Source organism: Palaemon carinicauda, chromosome 20 (assembly GCF_036898095.1).
Source record: "Palaemon carinicauda isolate YSFRI2023 chromosome 20, ASM3689809v2, whole genome shotgun sequence".
NCBI lineage: Eukaryota > Metazoa > Arthropoda > Malacostraca > Decapoda > Palaemonidae > Palaemon > Palaemon carinicauda.
Genome location: NC_090744.1, coordinates 47,033,809 through 47,056,013, shown reverse-complemented (window position 1 = coordinate 47,056,013; position 22,205 = coordinate 47,033,809). Strand labels below are relative to the sequence as shown.

The window sequence follows — 22,205 nt, the reverse complement described above, 5'->3', positions numbered from 1 at the left end:
AATATACACGTTATCATATGAACATTATTTACATTCATATTTACTAAGAGATAGAAGTCAATTGGGCTATGAACCTCAATGTTCACCCTATTTTCAAAATATCTGTTTTATAAAAAAAACGCAAAAATTCAAGTTTCATCACACAAACATACCATCATAAACATTTATCAACGACCATTCTTTGTAAGAAACAAACATAGCTGAAACTACACCCATTTACACACTTGCTGACAAATTCTGTTACTTCGTCACACTCACCTTTTGAGAGCAAAACCGAAGCAACTCTCTGCTTCGGAGGAAAAAAAAGAAGAATTTGTTCTTGAAGACAGAAAGAAAAAACAGATGAAAGGTAGAACAATATTCCCATTCCCACATAATTTTATGAATATTGAGAAGAAATTATTATTATTGTTATCACTTGCTAAGCTACAACCCTAGTTGAAAATCCAGGTTGCTATAAACCCAAGGGCTCCAACAGGGGAGAATAGCTCAGTTAGGAAAGGGAAATAGGAAATAAATCATAAGAGAAATAATAGCGGTGAAGAATGATTTGGCTACATGTAAAGGAAGTCAAGTATGATGCTGGTGTCAGTCATTTTTTTTTTTTTTTTTTTTTTTTTTTGTGTGTGTCCTTCTCAAAACAATTTTGACGGATTTCATTATAATTTATTTGGCGGTTAGAATATTCTCTATGGGAGAGGTGGATAAATTATCATATTTATCAGTATACATAAAGAAACCTACGAAACTGTTCCATGGTTATTTTTCTATTAACAAGGCTCTTCAAAAGGATTTTTGTTAGTCTAATAAGATTTAGTGCACAGAAAGTATATATGCAGAGGAAGACTTGACTTGTTTAAAAGATGGATGTAACTCCAAAAGATACACTAGATCTGAATACTGATTATGGTAGAGATATGTCCTCTTTGAATATTTCCCCCAAAATAGGTCACTTCCATAACATAGGTGGTTGATGGGAAAAATGACATCGCTTATTGCCTCATTAATCCTTTTACTGATAAATAGAAATGGATATCCTATATTGTGTATGTGTTGATATTCAAGAACGATTTTGCACATTCCCGTGTCTGAATGAAGAGAAGATACTTTGTACGTTCGGTGTGTATGTGCAGTTAGACATAATTTGTTTGTAATTATATATCTGCAAAATTAGCCAAAGTTTCACATACTCAGCCTTTCTCAATTAGAAAATTCTTTTTGCACGTTTGATATGTATGAATATGTATCGATACAAATTGTTGTAATTGTAGTTGCATATTTGGAAAATTAGCTAAAGTTTTCTTATTCTTTCTTGATTTGATATTTCGTTTTATTATATCCTCCTCACTAGAGTCTCATATGCCAAATCCTCTCGAGATATAAATACATCTGATGAATAAACTTAAGAAAATTTTCCCTTACCCATATATAAAAGACATACCTTGGTTAGCTATACAATCTCATTATACGTACTATCCAATAGCATCTCTTTGATATCATAAAGAATTTTTTTTTCATTTTAATGAGGGCATAAATAGAAAACTCACGACAGCAGCACTTACATACATTACTTTATGTAAGTCATTTATAAGAATGATCATGTTTTGAACGCAAACAATCATTAGCAAGTATATTATACTTTACTCACAAACATAGATAAGCATCATTATTACTCTCATATTTTCATAATTATTTATAAACATAAACCTACATAAACCTCACCAACACTTTTTCCACACAAACCTTTTTGACATATGCAGATGAACCCACCAACATCCTCTAAATTACACTCACAATGTTCAATGAGAGATGAACATCATTAGTTTTCACACCAACAAACATCAGGCGCACTTAGAGGTACACCTCACCAACACCAATACCCTCGTAAGCATTATGTACAACCAAATAGTTAATCTTAAAAGCATATTCTTATTTACAGAATCTATATACATTCAAGCACCCCAATACACAAATAAACGCACACAACCATATACACACGCATATTTATACCTGACCATCACTCTCAAACATTATGTACACAGACAAGAATACCTCACAAACACTCTCTCACCAGCAGTCATTATGCGTACTAATATTGACAAACAGTCACAGGAGAGAACAGACCTAATCATAGGCCGTTGAGAACTATGAACACAGACGCCAGCCCTAAGGTGAAAGCGCTGTCGAGTGGAGGAGCAGCCGCCCGCTGCATAGCTGCAGGTGTCTCTCCTGACAGGAAGAAAAAGAGAGAAAAAAAGACGCTTTAATAAACCTGCATAATTAGGAGTCGCCTTCTCTCCTTGGTTTCATGATCCCATGATCCCAGACTTCATTACATGTTTCTTTGGCCACAGAATATGTCAGAAATATGTAGGTTGATTATGATTATGTAAGGTTAACTTGGTATGCAGGGCTTGCTTAAAAAATACTTCAAACTACCAAACCATCATAACAACAATTAGAATAGTGCAAACCTATCCCTGCATGCCCTAAGGAACAAATATTAGAGACAGGACGAGGGGACTGAGAATCACCTAACCTATATATCTATTTCCTGAGATATATCAAAGAAGAGAAGTTGGGGAGAGTGAATGCTCCCAACACTATTGTCCATTTCTCTTAGCGATGCATATTTGCACCGACCCGCGGCGGTGCCCTTTTAGCTCGGAAAATTTTCCGGATCGCTGATTGGTTGGGCGAGATAATTCCAACCAATCAGCGATCACGAAACTTTTCCGAGCTAAAAGGGCACCGCTGCGAGTCGGTGCAAATATTCATCGCTAAAAGAAATGGACTATAGTTATGGGTTGTCTGAATATATGAGAATGAAGTACGATAGAGAGTGAAAGATGCGTGATTGGAAATATGTTTTTGGGACAGACTGATGTATGTATCAGCCTTGTGTGAGACAAATAAAAGTGGAAGGGGAAGTAATAGTGAAGTGACGGGTAGATTGTCAGGAAATGAATAGGGAAGAGCACGAGAGGATGGGGCTTTTATTCCTGAAGGAATGGATGAGAGGTAAATTAGTGGAATGGAAGGAGGTGTCACTTAGATTGGGTAGGGAATGTTAGGCTTTTGTTAGTGTGTATTGGCCAGGTTGAGAGAAAAGGAAAAAAAGAGCCGAATTATCTATGGAATGAGATAACTGGGTGTGTAGAAGGACTGAATTGATGAAATTATGTAGTTGTGATGGGTGACTTTAATTCCAGAGTGGGTCCTAAAGAGGTAGAAGGTGTCATTATGAACAATAGTGTAACAGGTAGAAATGAAAGTAGTAAGAGACTGCTACAAATGTGTTGAACAAGAGCTGGTGATAAGTAATAGTATTTTCAAGAAGAGTAATATAAATAGGTATACATGGGTAAGAGCGGCAAATGGAAGAGTTTACAACAATTATGATAGAGTTCTCAGGGGAGCAATGTGGAGTGTGATGTGCATTCATGGAATTGGTGGAAGATTGTTGCTAAAGCATGCGTTAGGATGAGGAATGAAATGATTGAGCGGTTTCCAGTGAGAGTGGCGCTGAATTAGGGATGTATGATGTGTCCATGGCTGTTAGATATTTTTGTTGACGGAGTTGTGAGAAGAGTGAATGCTCAAGTGTTTGGTCGATGATTTAAAACTGAGAGATGAGAGGGATGATGAGTGAGAGGTGAATCCGTTGTAATTTGTGTATGATATTCTATTGGTTTCAGACTCATAGCAGAAGTTAAGTTGATGAATTATAGAGTTTAGAAGGGTATGTGAGAGAAGGAAGTTGAGAGTTAAGAGTGCAAGAGTAAGGTTATGAGATGCACGAGGAAGGAGGGTGGTGTTAGTTTGAATGTAATGTTGAATGGAGAGTTACTTAAGTAAATAAATCAGTTCAAGTTCTTGGGTTCTGCTGTTGCTACAAATGGTGGGTGGAGGCAGATGTACGTGAGAGGGTGAATGGATGATATAAAGTTTTGGGGTCAGTGACGGGAATGGTAAAAACTAGGGGGTTGGGAATAAATGTAAAGGGAATTTTGAAGGAGAAAGTAATTATGCCAACTGTGATGTATAATATTTATGGATTTGAGTTGTGGAGAATAAAAGTGAAGAAAGCCCTATAAGAGGGATTGAAGAAAGCCATAGGTAACAGGAGGATAGACGTGAGTGAGTCAATAGAGCGATTTATAAATTGAAATGGATAGGGACCAATTGTGATGCAGTTCTGGTAGGCCCTGCTGCGACCTCGGGGCACCTCAGTGACCGCTGAGGTAGTAGCAGTAGAGAATTCATAATATGAAGCTTCATTTGTGGTAAGAAATAGGGAAAGGTGGGCTCTGGAGCCCTATCAGTACCAAACAGACTTGGAAGAGTTCCTCTTCGGGCAAATGGAAATGAAAAAAAAAAAAACCCACTTTTATTTCGTTTTTATCATTTTTGCTACCTCCCAAAATTAGGTGAAGTGCCATGGTAGATAGATGGAATATATATATATATATATATATATATATATATATATATATATATATATATATATGTGTGTGTGTGTGTGTGTGTGTGTGTGTGTGTGTGTGTATGTGTAAGAGGAATCTACGTTTTTCTCCCGGTTTTCTCAATTATATATTTTGCAATAACAAGGAAAATTTGAAATATATAATTATAACAGTATTATAATCGCTTTTAATTATCATATCTTAATTTTCTGGTTATATAATTAAAGTTTCTTAGGGAAGCACAAAAATACTAAATCGTGTTTTAATTGTACTGAACAACACGAAACCCTAAAGCAGGCTTCTTTGTCACTTGAAATAAGTCTTTAGAAGTGACGTGAAAACACATCGACTCTGTACATTTGTTTTAAGATACCTTTGACTAAACTTACAGAAGAATTATTGACTTGCAGAATTCTACTTTGCTTTTAAAACAGAACAGCATTGCAGAAATCTCAGTATTTTCGAGAAAATATATATCTTATCTTGGATAGTCTAATATAGTGTTACATTAACTTCAGGGGAGAGATCAGAATAGAAATTTAGGTATAATGACTTGACCTGAGAGTTATGAGCTAAGAATTATAGAAATATTGCATTTGATTAAACTTAGAGAACCAAAAAAAAAAAAAATAAACAACAATCTCAACAACAACGGAAGTTGAAGAGCACAAAGTACCTGTGATAACATGAAGGATGACGAAAGAAGGCTTTGCATTGGCTGGCATGCAGGTATAGTTGCCAGATGCCTTTTTCTCTACTTTTTCAATTTGGAGTTTGCTCTCACCTCCTTGACTAATTACAGTTATCTGAAATAAATAATGGAAGATTTAAGGCAGTAGGAGAAATACCCTAAAAATATATGTATTTTATCTATCCAGAGGGTATATACTGTATATATGTATATATATATATATATATATATATATATATATATATATATATATATATATATATATATATATATATATATATATATATATATATATATATATGTGTGTGTGTATATATATATATATGCATATATATATATATATATATATATATATATATATATATATATATATATATATATATATACATATATATATATATATATATATATATATATATATATATATATATATATATATATATATATATATATATACCAAAATTTCTTATCCGTAGTTTCCGTTATACACTATTGACCGAGCTTACAGATAAATATACTTTACTCTATAAATCTTTCATTTAGTTCTAAGAATAAAAAAAAAATTGAGCAAGAAGTAAAGATAACAGTCTCTAGAAAGAGGTTGATATTCATTCCATCAAAAGAATTCTGGTTTAAAGACTAATGTTAAGTAAATCTGAACATGACTAATGTTATTTTTATGATACCTTTAGGAATTTTCTTTTCTTTTCATGGCACTATATTATGCTATCAAAAGAAGTTTTACCAGTTTATCAGAAATTACATATAATAACTTAAAAAGAAAGATTATAAACTTATCACATAATGAAAGAATACCATTATTTTAACATTGTATATATATATATATATATATATATATATATATATATATATATATATATATATATATATATATATATATATATATATATATATATATATATATATATATACTGTATATACACACACACACACACACACACATATATATATATATATATATATATATACTGTATATACACACACACACACACATATATATATATATATATATATATATATATATATATATATATATATATATATACATAGATAGAGAGAGAGAGAGAGAGAGAGAGAGAGAGAGAGAGAGAGAGAGAGAGAGAGAGAGAGAGAGAGAGAGAGAGAGAGATGAAGCAGAACAGAGTTAATTAATATCATATCTTGGTAGCATATGGTATTGTATAATTTAATATTATATGGACATACAGAGAGTTCTTTAGAGGGATTAAGTCTTTACCTTATTGTCTGCATTATAATTAATCATGTCGTTGCCATGGTACCAAAAGACATAGCTGGGAGGCTCTGTGAAGTGCCTTAATCTACACCACAGGGTGACGTCACTGCCCTCTTGAGCATAGAAATCAGGCGCCCCAGTGATTTCAGACATTGTTTCTGAAGAAGAAGAAATCACATTTGGAATTGAAGAATTATCTATCATTGTAAGTTAAATAGAGGTTTTTATATTGCCATGAAACATCAGCCACCATTGGTGTTATGTTTCTTGTTCAGAGCACTGGATATTTCTGTAGATATTGATACAATTTTTGTTTCTGATAATTATTATTAATAATATCATCAAAGTTATTCCCATTATAATTCATATTACTATTTTACCATGTCTTTATCTTTAATAATATCATAAAAATACTGTAGAAATTATTATTATTATTATTATTATTATTATTATTAATATTATTATTATCTACGACAATAATAATAATAATAATAATAATAATAATAATAATAATAATAATAATAATAATAATAATAATAATAATTTCTGCGGTATTTTCCTCGATGGGAATTCAGATATAACGTATACTGTATAAAATAAAACTAACACTTCCATTGAGCCTCTGACAAAGTAACCGAACAAAATTGCGCCAAGAGCTCTTACTTTAAACAAGCAGAGCACTGGAGACAGACCTGACGAAGCTGGTTGACAAATATGAAAGTGAAATTTCCATTGGAAACAGGATACACGGATTTTACGTTCCTCCAGAGTAGTGCTGTCGCAATGTCTCTTGTTCTTACAGCTTAATGAATCTTGGCCCGATTCTTAATTGGACGGGAAGTTTAGGGAGTAACGTTGATGTCACCGGAATTCTGATTTAATTTTCAATATATAATTTTTTAGAACCAGAGGTTTTTTGTTGACTGAATGATATGGAGTTCTGCTTCACTTACGTTTTCTTGATACCGCATATTTATGGGATTTTGACATCTCTTTGTATAATCAAACCCATTGAATATGTATAGGAAATATACGCAAACTTAAGATTTTTTTTTTCTAAATCTATTACAGAAACAAGGATAACATCGATTCATATAACTTCGAAAATATGTCAGCATGTAATCACGTTCCCCACTATGAAAGAACACAAATTACTTGAGATTTTGATCACTCATGCTTTTCTTATTAATAAATCAGAAGCTGGTATCGCACTGTGCCATATTGCGATACTGCTCTATTGCTCACCTACATTGCTTTGTTTATACTTTTATATATTCATTTTATTTCGCTTTTATTACCATAAACAACAGAATCATGTTATTCTACTTTATCAGATGCTGACAAATACTCCTTGAAGCAGAGACAAAAAATTACAATAATGTTTTTCAAATAGAAATGAAAAATTATTTATTTTGAATTCCAATGTCGCATTTTTCATTTAGAATAGAGCAAGTTTCAACACTACACATTTCGACCGTCATCAAGCCACACGTGAGGAGTAGATATATGTATTTTTTTATAGATATTGTTGCTTAATATCTTCCTTAACTTCTCTGCCGTTTAAATATTTAACCCTGGCCTATTTTCCGTCACTTTTCATAACACCGACGGTTTGGGGGCCACCCTTCGCGTTTGGCCACTAATTGAGCTGGAGCTGTGATTTTCAACCTTTCTTATTTCAGGGCACAGTGAACTAGTCGATAAAATGTTTGAGGCACACCATTATTAAAGATTTGATTATTATATTTTTAAAGGAATATGAATAATAAGGATTTCTACGTCGGTGAAAAGACTAATGAATTATCAATGACATTTCCAAAGGTATATTGTTGATCATGGTTTTAAATAGAATTAGAAACTTTGTACATGTTTGTTTTTATTATACTGAAAAAGGTGTCATTGGAAAAACTGTCAATATTATTTAAGAAATAATATGAACCTTTAAGATACACCTTATAGTCAAATACAAACATGAATAAAAACAATAAAACTTTCACTTACACAAAAATATTAGTGGTGCACACGCTCATAAAATGTAATGCTATTCATTGTTATCTTTCAGTCTCTCCGCATTTATAAATGAAAAACCTGATAAAGTCTTCCTCTCTGCTCCTAGTATATAAGCTTGTTATCTATTAAATAAACTGTACTTACATTCCCCTCTCCTCTCTGTTAGAACCTAACAGTTCTGTTGCCACATTGGTGACCACCGACGTAACTAATGCTCACCACCTTTCTCACCCACCCATTCGGTCCTACCCTGTTTAAAAAGCAGTCCACCGAGCCTAACTCTTTGAAATATTCTGGCGCAATGAAACTGCCACCATTGCCAGTGGAGAAGCATTCGCCTGGTTCCAGCGTGCTGAAGTTCAGTTTCGTATCAAAGGCTTTACTTGCTCAAGCAAAAGCAGACAATGTTCCTGCTGTGATCATCAAGGATATTTTCCTAGAAATTTCTTATTAGCTTTTCAACCATGGAAATATCCTAATAGAGTGTGACACCCTCAAAAACACCTCCTGGATCAATACTCACCAACTGCCATTGGCAGACCAAAAGGCTCTGCTGGCCCTCAGGGAAATGACCAGTATCGCAAGCTTGGAACCTGCCGCAGACGGCTCTCCTTGCGAAGTGAGCTTGCTACGTGGCCTTTGGGTACGATATCTACCTGAGCCTGAACTCATTGAAGGACCTGATGACCAAAGTCAATGCCCTTATGGATACCCACTTCCCCACCTCCAAGACTTCCATCAATGCCTCCACTCTTGAAGATGAGGACAACTGCTCAGAATTGACTGGAGGCGACAAGAATGTAATAGGACAGAGACACCAACCCTGTTACGTTCCAGAGCGGAAACAAAGCCGCCCACCACCAACATATGCCACCTCTCACTCACACCCCAATCAAACGACCTCTCCAGCCACTTACTGATGGCCATCAGCCGAAGTTCTGCTACTACCACTCCAGATTCGTGGGTGCTGCAAAGAAATATGTGAGGGTGTCAGTGGACAAAAAACCTGTAAGTAGGAAATTGTTTATGTCATTGGCCTCCCCTGAAATCCCCTGTTCCTTTCTGCCACAGTCACTCTTCTGGACACGGCGTAGTCATTCTACGTGCAGACTTTCACCTGGTAGCTGCTAACGGATTTGAGATCCTCACCCACAGTTGCAAGACACTCACCACTCCGACTTTGCAGCCCACACCATTGCACTTACAGATGCATACATCCACCTCCTCACGTCTTCCATCCTGAGCTTCGCCAAACACTGACAGGGCCCCTAGTGTTTGCCAGATTCAGGTTTTTGGCCCCGGATCATTTGACTGTCGCCAAAAAACATTCGCCAAAAGGGAAGAAATGGGACTTTACCAAAAGTCCTCAAGCTTCTAGTCATTGCCATTACACATTGTCTTGATAAAAGATGACACCCTCCACCTTTGCAGGGATTAAACACCTTTAAACATGCAGACAGAACCGGATTAATACCCACTCCCCAACATTGCCTACATTACCTCCTCATTGCACAAAGTGAAGGTGTTCTCCACTCTTGATGGTTTGAATTGGTATTATCAGATCCCCATGGACCGAAAAACATCCCCAAAACCACCATCACCATCACCTTTGGTACTTACACATTCAATTAATTCTACTTTGACCTTCGTAATGCTGGGAAGACTTGTCAACACCTCATTGAGGGCACTTGGGTGTCCTCCCCTTCTGTGTATGTTACTTGAACGACGTACTTCTGTTCTCTTCCTACAAAGAGGAACACCTCCATCACCTACGCATCGAACTCATCTATCTACAACAAATGGCCTTATAGTCCGATATGAAATGTGTACATTTGGTGCCAACGATGTACTGTTTTTAAGACACTGCATCACTCCTGAAAGATTTCACCCTCTCCCTGAGAAGGTATCTGCTGTTCAGAACGTCCCAACACCCACTTGACCGTTAGAGAACTGCAAGAATTCTTGGGCAAGATGAACATTATCACCAGTTCCTACCAGCCATCGCTGCCACTCTAGCCCCCTTTTACGCCTCCTCCAGGGGCAAACTAAGATACCTGAAGTAGGGTCCACTTCAATTAGCAGCCTTCTGCAACGCAAAGAATGACCCAACAACCACTGATGTTTACATTTTCCTGTATCACGTTCCCAAGTCCTATTCTTCTCTCCAACAATACCAGCGACGTTACTATTGGTGCAGTACTCAAGCAGGTGGTCAACGGCTCACCCCGCCAATTTGCCTTCATCAGTAAAAAGTGTTTAAGAAGGAATCTTGCTACTCTACTTTCAACCATGAATTGCTGGCAGTGCATTTGGCTCTCTTTCACTTTTACCACTTCTCAAACGGTACGACATTTCTCATTCGCATGATGAACGTGCCTCTGGTGCATGCCTTCAGTCAACATTCTGATCCCAGGTACACCCGTGAATATCGACATCTCTCTGCTGCGGCTCAATAATTCTGCACCCTTCAAAACATCCCTGGGAAAATGAACCCCCTTGCCGATATGCTATCAAGAGACACATTTGCCGCCATTCACCTGGGATTGGATTAAAATGCCTTCGCAGAATCACTATGGAAAGATCAAGGGTACCAAGGATGTAGGATATCCTGCACATCCCTCCACCTTCCAACCTGCCCCCTGATGCTAACAGGTCTTTTATTTTATCCATGGCCCCTCACACCTCTCACGCCAATCTACTGCATAGCTACTGAACACAAAGTTTATTTGACACATCATTACTAAGGATGCTAAGAATTGGGTCTAGCCTATACTTCATGCCAAACTTCAAAAGTACATTGACTTACGGATTCCAGAGTGAGCATCTTTCCTTAACCCCTGAGTAATTTTGCCAAAATTCACGTCGACGTAGCAGGTCCCCTACCCACATCACAGGGACACTGTTTGCTGTCATTGACTGCTCCACTTGTTGGCATGAAGTCATTCCCATGCAAACTGCAACGTTCAAGTTATGCACATTTACCTTATTTTCTAGGTAGATAGCAAGATTTTGCATCGCTGAGCATATCAATTCTGACAGAGGTACCACTTTCTCCTCTCAATTGTGGACATTATTAGCAAATTTCCTGGGCATCACACTACATCTGACGATTGCCTACAACCTTGTAACTAACAGAATGGTTGAAAGTTTTCATCGTATCCTCAAAGCAGCTTTGATATCCTGTTGCAGTGACTCTAACTGGTTTACTCAGCTTCCCTGAGTTCTGCTGGGATTACAGACCCTCCTAAGGATACCCTGGATTTATCCACAGCTGAAATTGTGAATGGCCACCCGTTGGTCATCCTTGCTAAACTTTTTCTGTCTGCAACCTCCTCCAACAATCTCCAGCATCTACATCACATTGTGGGAAAATTTACTACATGCCGCCAGACTTGCAAGCCCCCCAAAATGTAACAGATACCGAAATATTTACACTCTACAATGCACGTCTTTCTGGGTAACGACAATAGCAAGCAACCGCTGATGCCTCCTTACATGGGCCCTTTTCTCGTGATCCATAGCCCACTGAAGGCTTTCTTAACTAACATTCGTAGTAAACAAGACTGGGTCTCCATTGATTGCCTAAAACTTGTGTATCTCCTGCAAGATGACTCGCATATATTTGCCTCTCTTAACTAGGGCACCCTATTTCAATTATGGGGGGGAGGGGCAAGGCAATGTGACGCACAAGTTTTATACTCACTCATACAATGTAATGCTATTTCTTATATTATATCTCACTCTCTGCTTAAGCTTACCATCACATATTTTATATTGCTTAAATATCTGTGACATACTTACTCTCAACTGCTGGTATACAATCTCATAATCGGCTAAATAACCTTTACTTGCATTCACCTCTTCTCTGTTAGAACCTAACAGTTCTGTTGCTACAGTGGAGTGGGAAACCTATGCTTGGTGTTATTTCATTGTGTTGCTTTTCCCAGGCCAAATGGTTGACAGACATACATTCAGGTCCTCCAATGTGTGAAACCATGACATTTTGTTGACAGACATACATTCAGGTCCTCCAATGTGTGAAACCATGACATTTTCATTGTGTTCATAGCTTAGAAGCCAGCCTCACACTAACACGATGTTGAAATGTGAAAAAGTACTTAAATTACCTTCATTGTAATGATTGGGTATTCCTCTTAGGACAACCAGAATGATGTTTTACCTGTCAAAATGTGCTTCAGTTTCAGTCCTCTGTCCATTTTCTGATTTCAATCAGCTTATCCTCTTAGGCAAAAGTTAATACTCACAAGCACTCAACAGCAACGGATCTCTCCTTAAGTGAAAGGGAGCTACACCAAGTGATAGGACATACTTTTCAATGTTTCTACTCAGTAGTCAAAAACATTGTAGAATTAGATTAGCACCATTTTTGTCCAGTCTGTAATTTTTTTTGAGTTCAAACATTTCAACTTTTTTTCTGTTTTCTTTATTTTCTATCCAAACATTATCAGTTTTTCCTTGGACCTCAAAACTGCCGCACCACCCCCAAAGATGCTTCATGGTACATTGGCTGAAAGTTATTAAGCTTGAGGCTCGGAACTATGACGAATGTGTCGGGCATCACGAGAAAAACTGATTGGTACCCATTTCAATGGTCCTAGGTAAATAGGTGGCCTCTGAGGTCAGGACAAGGGTCAAATTTGGGCACAAAGTTTTGCTGATTACACCTAAACTAACTAAGATACGGGGATACGATACACACCATCGTGTTCCTCTTGTCGAACCGTATTGAAAAGTCAATATAAACTTTCACCCCTGATCAAGGTCACGGGTTTGGCCCCTGATGGGTGCTGTATACAGCCATCGGAAGCGGCAACACTAAAGGATAACGATTCAACGTGTTTTACGTGTTGTGGGTAATTTTGAGACCGTTTGCTCTTCTCATATCTTCATTAGGGCTGACGAAAAATATTCCGTCATGGTATATTTGCCAAGGCCTTGCATGTGCCACATTGTATCAATTAATCCCAGACCAGCACCATAAGATTTCTTTGGTGGTGGTGCTTTGAACGGTGCCACCCCTATCACCATTGGCACAGTCATTTGGCCTCCAGATACGAAAATGCTTCAGCACACTCACCCACATGCTCAAAAATTTCAGATCTATTTCCTCCAATTTTGGATATATTATTTCAAGGATTATGCCTATCACCAAGAAGTCAAAAGCAAATGAAATCTCCTACTGAAGCAAAATTCTTCAGTTCTCTAACACTTTGCAGAGTTACTTTTTGCTTTGCTTACCTGCAAAGTATGAAAATATGGATATAATTACCGAAAAGACTTTGTGTAAATTTCCTTCTGCTACTAAATCTGTACTTAATGAATAAAAAAAGAATATTGAATATCTCAAATATTTAAACGTTTTTTTTTATCTCCTGTCAGCTTAAAACGAAACTGCCTTGTGTAAAAGAACGAGCAAAAAATATAATCTACACTCTGAATATCTGATTCACTCCTACTAAAATCGAAGTCATATTCATTTTTGGATATCAGGCATCAACAACGAATGTGCTGGTTTCGGAATATATCAGGAAAGCTCTTTTAGGTGCTGCCAGTAAAAAAGTTCCCTATCTGAAGCAATTGTACAAACACAACATTGAATTCGTCTAGAGAATTCTCCATCAAAGATTTCGCTAACGTATCTAAGAGCCATGGTCTCATTGTAAGGAATAAATACTTTTCCAAGAGATAGCTTGCAGCTTGATTCACAAGACCAAATGGGATTTCCACACAACATTCATGGATTACTCATATGATTCTGTAGAAAAATTAAGACTGTAAAAAGAAATTAAAACTCAGTCAAGACCTTTCCACTAAATAAAGATTTCAGAGAAAATAAAAATTTAGTGAAATCCTTCTAAATGATAATCCACAATAGTTGATTTTTTTTCAAATTAAAATGATTTATAATTATAATTGTGGGATATAATTTTTCTCATCACATTGAGAATTTCATGACCATCGCTGGCTCCAAAACAATGATAAAGTACCATAAAAATGCTCCTACAAGAAAAATCTATGAAGAGATTCTCTCACTATATGACCAATTAAAAAGCTGTTTCTTTGGAAAGAATAAAAAAGAATGTTCTTTCCTTCAAGAAGTATACCACAAACACAGTCATGCATCCATTGTCAAATTATATGGTACTTCACAGATTAATTTTCATGGCAAAGCCAATCAATATGCATTCAGATATCTGGTGAGGTCACGAGTGACTAATAATCTCTTGACGTCTACCTCTCCCTTTAGGATCCCTATAAAGAATAACTCTCAGTGAAGCGTTGTATTTTAAAAAGACAGACACTACATACTCATAAACACATATAGGCATACCCACCAGTTGTAAAGTAGCACACTCACATATGTGAAATTAGGTAATTTGATATTAGATTAGATGAAATAGAGTGGTGGTTTTAGGATATGGAGGAAAGGGAGATCAAGTGTGTGGGTGTCAGAGGAGAATAAGGAGAGTGTAATTGAGAAAGGGGTGGTTTGAGGAGGAAGAGAGGTAGACCGAGAGTCTAGTAATTTGAGGAGGTGGAGTAGGGAGAGGCCAAAAGTGTGGTGATTTTAATAGGAGTGGAGGGTGTCAATGGGAAAAATTATTTGAAGAGGCGGAGATGGAGCCGGAGAAAAGTAGTTTGATGATTAGAAGAACATTAACAGTGGTAATTTGAGGATAAGGAGGAAAAGGAGACTGAAAGAATGGAGGATTCAGGGAGGCCAAAAAAATTTGAGGAGAAAGACCAGAGGCAGACATAGAGAGCGTTGCTTCTATAAAAAGGGAAAGAATACCCAAAGAGTGGTCGAAGGAGGAGAGGGAGACTAAGAAAATGGGGGTTTGAGTAGAAGAGGGAAAGTAACAGAATGGTAATTGAGGAGGAGGAGGAGATGTAGATCAAGAGTGTGGTGATTTGAGGAGGAGGAGAAGGAGCAGAGGGGAATAGTGATTCAAGAAGGAGGACAGCGAGAAAAGAGAAAATATTGTTTGGAGAAAAAGATAAAAAGGAAATGTCATTGTCTGGCGATCTGATGAATTGGGGCTCGATAGTTTTCTGTAGTGCCTGCAACCTCACAATCATTGAGAGATGAGGATTATGTGTTTTTGGAGCCAATACGTCTACCTTCTGAGTCACCAGCAGCCATTGCCTGGCCCTTCCTGGTCGTAATTTGGATGTATAAGATGCTTGGATGCTGACTATATGTAAATATGGTCAGTCTCCACGGCATTGTTGCTGTCTTTTCCCTCTGTCCTTCATGGGAGACCTTTAAACCTTTATACATAGAGAAGAGTGTTTTAAGGAGAAGAGAAGGTGACTGGTGGTTTGAGCAGGTAAGGGAGAACAACAGATTGGTTGTTTAAGAAAAAGAAGGAAGGAACCGTTAAATGGGTGTTGAGAAAGTGAAGAATGAGCGGACCAGGTCATCTTGTACCCAAGTCACTTCGTCACAAATCACTTTGTACCATAGTCATCTTGTATCAAAATAACCAGTCATTCCAGGCTGTTGGGTAGTGTATAGGGGGTTTGGTGACCAAATTTTTGTCCGGTAAAATACTTGCCCAAGAAGCTAACGAGTGTAGCACAACATGTACCGCTTGCCAGAACAGAGAAAAAATAATATTATGTTTGATTTTGAGCCATATTGGAGCAAAGACCTGTTAGTGAATAATTCTTGTTAATTCATTAACAATCATATTCATAGATACAATTATGGTAACGTCTATACTTTTGTGGTTTTCCCTCTCATTATTTTATATTTTCATGTTAAGTTTCGACTTCATGAGCATAATGCTGGTGCGCATTAGTTATGCTCACAATCTCGTACCCGTAACTAAGTACTGCCGTAAAAGTGTCCTGTTTGTTGAATTCAATGATAATTTGCCAACGTACCTCATATGAAATGGCATAAGATCAACTCTAAGTTCTAATGATTTGCTTACTAAGATAGTAGCAATTTTCTAAGGTATCTATAAGGTACCCGCTTGTAGGAGTCAACTGCATTGCAAATTTGGTGTACGCAATGACTTTGTACGAAGTGACTTGGGACAAAGCGATTTAAGTACGAAGTGACATGGACACAGAATGAGGATATCAATAGATTAGTAGTTTCATAAGTAAAATGGGAGAGACACCAAAAGAGTAGCTGTCTGAGAGGAAGGAGGGGGAGACTAAAAAACTGGTGTTTGAGAACAAAAAAAGGGTACAGAGAGAGAATGGTTTAAGAAGGAAAACTGTTGTTCTGAGGAGAAGTACACCAAGAAATAGCAGTTTGAGAAGAAAGATCGGGATTCCAAAAAAATGGTCATTTGAGGAGATGCTGGAAAAAAGACATTTGTTTTTCTAAGAGGAGGAAATAAGGAGAAATTGGTGGTTGTGGAAAAAGAGATGGGGATACAGAGAGATGTGATCTGAGGAAGAAGAGAAAATAGAGGCTGAGAGGAGGAAGAGAGGGAGCTCAAGAAAACAGGGGTGTAAGAAGAAACAGTGGGAGCTTGATAAGATATTGATTTGAAAGGAAAAAGAATAGTGGGACAGGGAACAGAAAAATTGTTCTTTGAGCAGAAGGAGGCAAGGATCGAGAAACCAGTTGTATGACGAAAAGGAAAGAGACCGAGAGATTATTGATTAGGAAGGAGAGAGAGGCTGAGATTGTAGCTGGTATATATATATATATATATATATATATATATATATATATATATATATATATATATATATATATATATATATATATATATATATATATATATATATATATATATATATATATATATATATATATATATATATATGTGTGTGTATATATATATATATATATATATATATATATATATATATATATATATATATATATATATATATATATATATGTGTGTGTGTGTGTGTATATATATATATATATATATATATATATATATATATATATATATATATATATATATATATATATATATATATATATATATAATGTCTTATTTTCAGAATAATGAAGACTGTCAACTCCTATGATAACCTGGATTAAACGAAGGTAAATAGCAAGTTCAAAAAGGGTTTTTAACAAAGTCAGCTTTACAGACAGAATAATTTTACATCAAATTTCCAGATCTTAACCCCATGAAACATGCATCCACTCTGGAAAACCCTTCTATCAAGGAGATACCTGAAAGTCTGGAACTTAATGAGAAAACTGCTGCATATTTTCTATTCCTCTCATGATACGTCTTACATTTTGTGTTAGGATAAAAGCTTCACCTCTAGGAATGTATTTTACATTCATCTCTTTTTTTTTTTTTTTTTTTTTTAGCTTTACGTGTATACTAAAACAACAATCCACCAGGTGGGGCTACTATCGACATCCAGACAGAAAGAATCCCTAACTTTGCACTCACCTATGACGTTCAGACTGGCCAGAATCCCGATGGGAGGGTGAGCTGACAGCTGGCATTCGTAAGTCCCGGAATCACGTACTTGGGCGTACTTGATATGTAGATTCCATTCCTGGAAAGAGAAGAGCACCAGAGTTTAACTTCTCATCTAGTGCTTGGTTGAGGCCTACTTTTGAATAAATAACAATGCTGGTATACCAATCACTTTACGAGCCAGATGTGTTTCAAGCATACAATTCGGAAGCTGGAAATTTGCTTGCATAACATTATTATGGTTCGTCAACTCATAACCCACCTTCAACTCAGCCTATGAATTAAACAAGAACTCCTGCATTTAGATATTAATTACATTACCATTCTATAATCTATTAGTTGATTTACTTCATATTTTACTAATAAACGAATTCAATTCATTATTTTTCCATTTATCAGTCAAGTGTTCGCCATGACATATGCTGGTGTCTACATCTGCTAATAGATGTAAGTAAAATCCAAGTCAATATTTCTTATGGATAAATATCCTTATTAATGTGTAAACTGCTTTTCAAAAGACATTCATTTGTGCTGCATATAATTCCTTTAAGTATTAACAGTCAACCATCTAAAGTTTTTTTTTTTTTGTTCTTATTATTATTACTAGGAATCATGATTCTGGGTACGTAGGTGGTTTGGATGTGTAGGCTGCAGGTCAAAATTACACAATATATCTATAACTACACTACCTAACTAACAAATATCATAAAAAAGAGAATAGAAAAGACATGTGTAATGCACTCTCATATTAATGATAACTGCATATTAGATTAAAGGTTAACTTTGATTATAATTAAAGAAAGAATGTTTGGTAATTAACTTTACTTTGTAAGGTAGTACAACTGGATTACGATAATCAAACCACCTATGTTTTATTCATCTCTCTAACTATAGCACATGCTCAATCATATACAGAGGCATGTCTACACAATAACAAAAAGCATACACCCACTTATTGTTGTTATATACTAATAACTGATAAATGTAAGAATACACTGAACTTCTCCATCAATCCGTTCCCGATTATTGAGGCTCAGAATTCTCCTTTGAAGAATCCTCGAGTAGTCTTCATCTGATCTTTCAAAAGGAGTCTTCAGTCTTTCCCCAAGTGGCAGCGGAAGAGTCCCACCTCGAATATAATCTCCAACGTTCTCCGTTTAGAAAAACTCTCGATGTAATTTCCGAGAGCAGGAATGGCATGTTCCACACTCAGACTATTTTTTTTTTTTTTTTTTTTTATACTATTCTTTCGAGTCGAAGTTTTCATGTCTAGTTTTACAAGCTCAACTACCGTTGGGTTTGATTGTGGTTTTACATGGAATATATATATATATATATATATATATATATATATATATATATATATATATGTGTGTGTGTGTGTGTATATATAGACAGTATATATATATATATATATATATATATATATATATATATATATATATATATATATATATATATATATACACACACATATATATATATATATATATATATATATATATATATATATATATATATATATGTATGTATATAAAGTATATATATATATAGATATATAGATAGATATATACATATATATATATATATATATATATATATATATATATATATATATATATATATATATATATATATATATATATATATATATATATATATATATATGTGTGTGTGTGTGTGTGTGTGTGTTTGTGTGCGTGTTGAATGTGTATGTCTGTGTACACACAGTTTAATATGTACACATAGATAAAAAGAGTGATTCTTAAAAGGGAAAGAAGTATTGACAGACAAACAGAAACAAAGTCCCGCAGGACGAGTGATATACAAACCCATTTTGTCTACTTACTTCGATCCTTACCTTTCCTTCAAACGTCGGCAACTGGAGAGGCAGGGAATTCGAAACGTAAAATCTGTCATCGTTAGTATAAGTCTGATAGCCGAGTGTTATGAGGTGGTGATCTCTACGTCGGATCCAGGATACCTGAAGTGGAAGGAAAGGAAATTTTAACAGGCAAGTTGCTTGGTTTTATGTAGCTGAGTCAGCAATCAAGTTTCCTTCTGCTAATAATACATCATATAATTAAAGTGATAATGAACCACATCTTTGTAATGAGGGTAGCAAAGAGAACAACATTAATAGTGTTGACGAATAAAATCAACAACCAACGTAATACCATATGCAATGGTTATTACATCTCATACAATCTAATGGTATCCAAGTCTATTGCATTTCCATAATGAATTATGTCTTTATCCTCAAGGCGTAAAAGATCGTTTCCAACCTGCATTAATGCCTTTAACCCAGAGCCAATGGAGGTGTCATCCAATCGCCATGAATACCACATTATCATAGCATGGCTAAACTTTATAACAAAAGACCAACTCAGAAATATTCCCTCTGAACACCTCTCTAATGGGACATCATTAGAGAGGAAGCATGAGAGGAAACAAAGTTGGACCTTCAATAGTTACTTAATTTGGGATGCATTATAAAGAAAATAACCTAAACAAATTGAGGATTAGCATAATATCATTCTAATCAGATTTATACGAATAAAAGATTTCTGTTGTTATGGCACTTGTGTGATTTTGCAAGAATTCCTTGGAATAGTTCAAGTAATTTTCCCAGATGAAAAAAAAGTAATTCTGAATTACTTAGCCATATGTTTATTATGGTAGTAGCTTTTCAACGTAATATCCATAATCATTATCAAAAAATTAGGTACGCAAAAATCCTCAAAGCTTTTGCAATAAGATGCTATTTTGTCACAATGCAAAAAGGTACCTGAATCGGGAAAACAAAGGTAGTACTCTAAGCAATGGGCTTGTTGGCAAGCGCTTTCTAGACTCAAGAAGTACTTACTTACCTGGAAAGGACCTTGTTACCAAATTGGAGACTCAGAGGTTACAGTCAAATTCCAAAGCCCACAGACACTCTCACATACGGGAGCCTAGGAGCTGCTGCCTAGCAAACTTTCTACAATGGGAAAGTAATGACCAGTGAATCTTGGTGAACTATTGAATTCGACTGTACTTGAAGAGCAACAGACTAACTTCAGGTTAGTTACCATTTCCTGACTGACAACATTACTTAGCTGACAGCAAATTACTTACTGATGACATACGCGGAAAGACGTCAGGTTACAACCTTTTTGAGAATGGCAGCAGAGCTGAACTAATAACTGATTCTTGCCATTCCATGACTGGTTATGATGCTGATCTTACATCAAATTACTTACCATCTTTTATTGGGAAACTTTCAGATGTCGTTGTGTACTTTCCATTTTATAACTGACAACAGTTCCCCATTTAAATATTTTTACTTGGCATTTTTTACCAAAACATTACTAATATCATATTATTATTTTCCGTGATATGATTGATTAATTTGCTGAATTGACATCGGAATATTTGCCATTTTGTGACTAGCATTATTATTGAATTGGCATCAGGTCATTTTTCTTTTCATGACTGCCATCATTATTAATCTAACCTTGAGTTATTTAAAGTTTGTGACTGATAACAATACAGGGCTGACATTAGGGGCCCTTCGTTTCTTGTTTGACACCAGTACTATACTGACATCAAGATACTTATAATCTCAGAGTTTGCCCTGACGCTGATCTAGCAACTTGATACTTTACATTGACATTTACTGAATAGCAACCTTACTATATTGACACCGGGGGACTTGCCTTTTTTGAATAGCAACATTGCTGATACGACTTGAGGCTCCTTACTCTTTTTTTACCAGACAGCATTGCAAACGGGCATTGATATACTTACAGTTCTGTAACCGGCGACATAGCTGATAAAACATTGGGTCAATGACCATTTTGTGAATGCTAATATTAATGAACCAAATTTAAGTAACTTGCTGTTTTATAATTGGAAGCATTGCTGATTTTCTTTAGGGTTACTATCCATCTGGCTAAGAAGATTATCAGCATTGTTTATACAACTTCATATGACTTACTGTTTCATAACTAACGAAGTGGATTATCTGAAATAAAGTTTCTTATTATTTCTTAACATGCAACATTACTGATAAAAAATGACTGATAACATTGCTGAGAGGACATTTGACTGCTTACCATTTCGTGACTTGCCACATTGCTGATCTGACATCGTAGGGCAGCAGGAGCCCCTACTTGAACCGTGGTCATAGTGTTGTTGGCTGTGATGAACCGGGCTTTGGTTAGACTCCTCGGAGCCTCCTCCTCGTATGGCCCCAGCAAGAGTTGAGGATCTGGTGTCCACAGACCTTGGTAGAAAAAAAAAAAAAAAAAATTATGGTCATATGATGAAGTGATGTTGATCATCGCAAAAGCTATAAACTC

The 22,205-nt window shown here is 35.8% G+C and overlaps 1 protein-coding gene across 1 annotated transcript in view; it reads right to left on the bottom strand.

The window, feature by feature from the left end:
- Window positions 1-1,150: 1,150 nt before the first annotated feature.
- LOC137659766 (zwei Ig domain protein zig-8-like) overlaps window positions 1,151-22,205 on the bottom strand; it is a 61,989-nt gene continuing 40,934 nt past the window's right edge. Inside the window, exons 3-8 of the mRNA XM_068394571.1 lie at window positions 21,960-22,129; window positions 19,712-19,846; window positions 17,833-17,941; window positions 6,416-6,570; window positions 5,143-5,272; window positions 1,151-2,229 (exon numbers count right to left, since the gene is read on the bottom strand). Of these exons, the coding sequence (XP_068250672.1) occupies window positions 2,129-2,229; window positions 5,143-5,272; window positions 6,416-6,570; window positions 17,833-17,941; window positions 19,712-19,846; window positions 21,960-22,129 (800 nt within the window). The 3' untranslated portion in view covers window positions 1,151-2,128. The remainder of the gene's footprint in view (window positions 2,230-5,142; window positions 5,273-6,415; window positions 6,571-17,832; window positions 17,942-19,711; window positions 19,847-21,959; window positions 22,130-22,205) is intronic.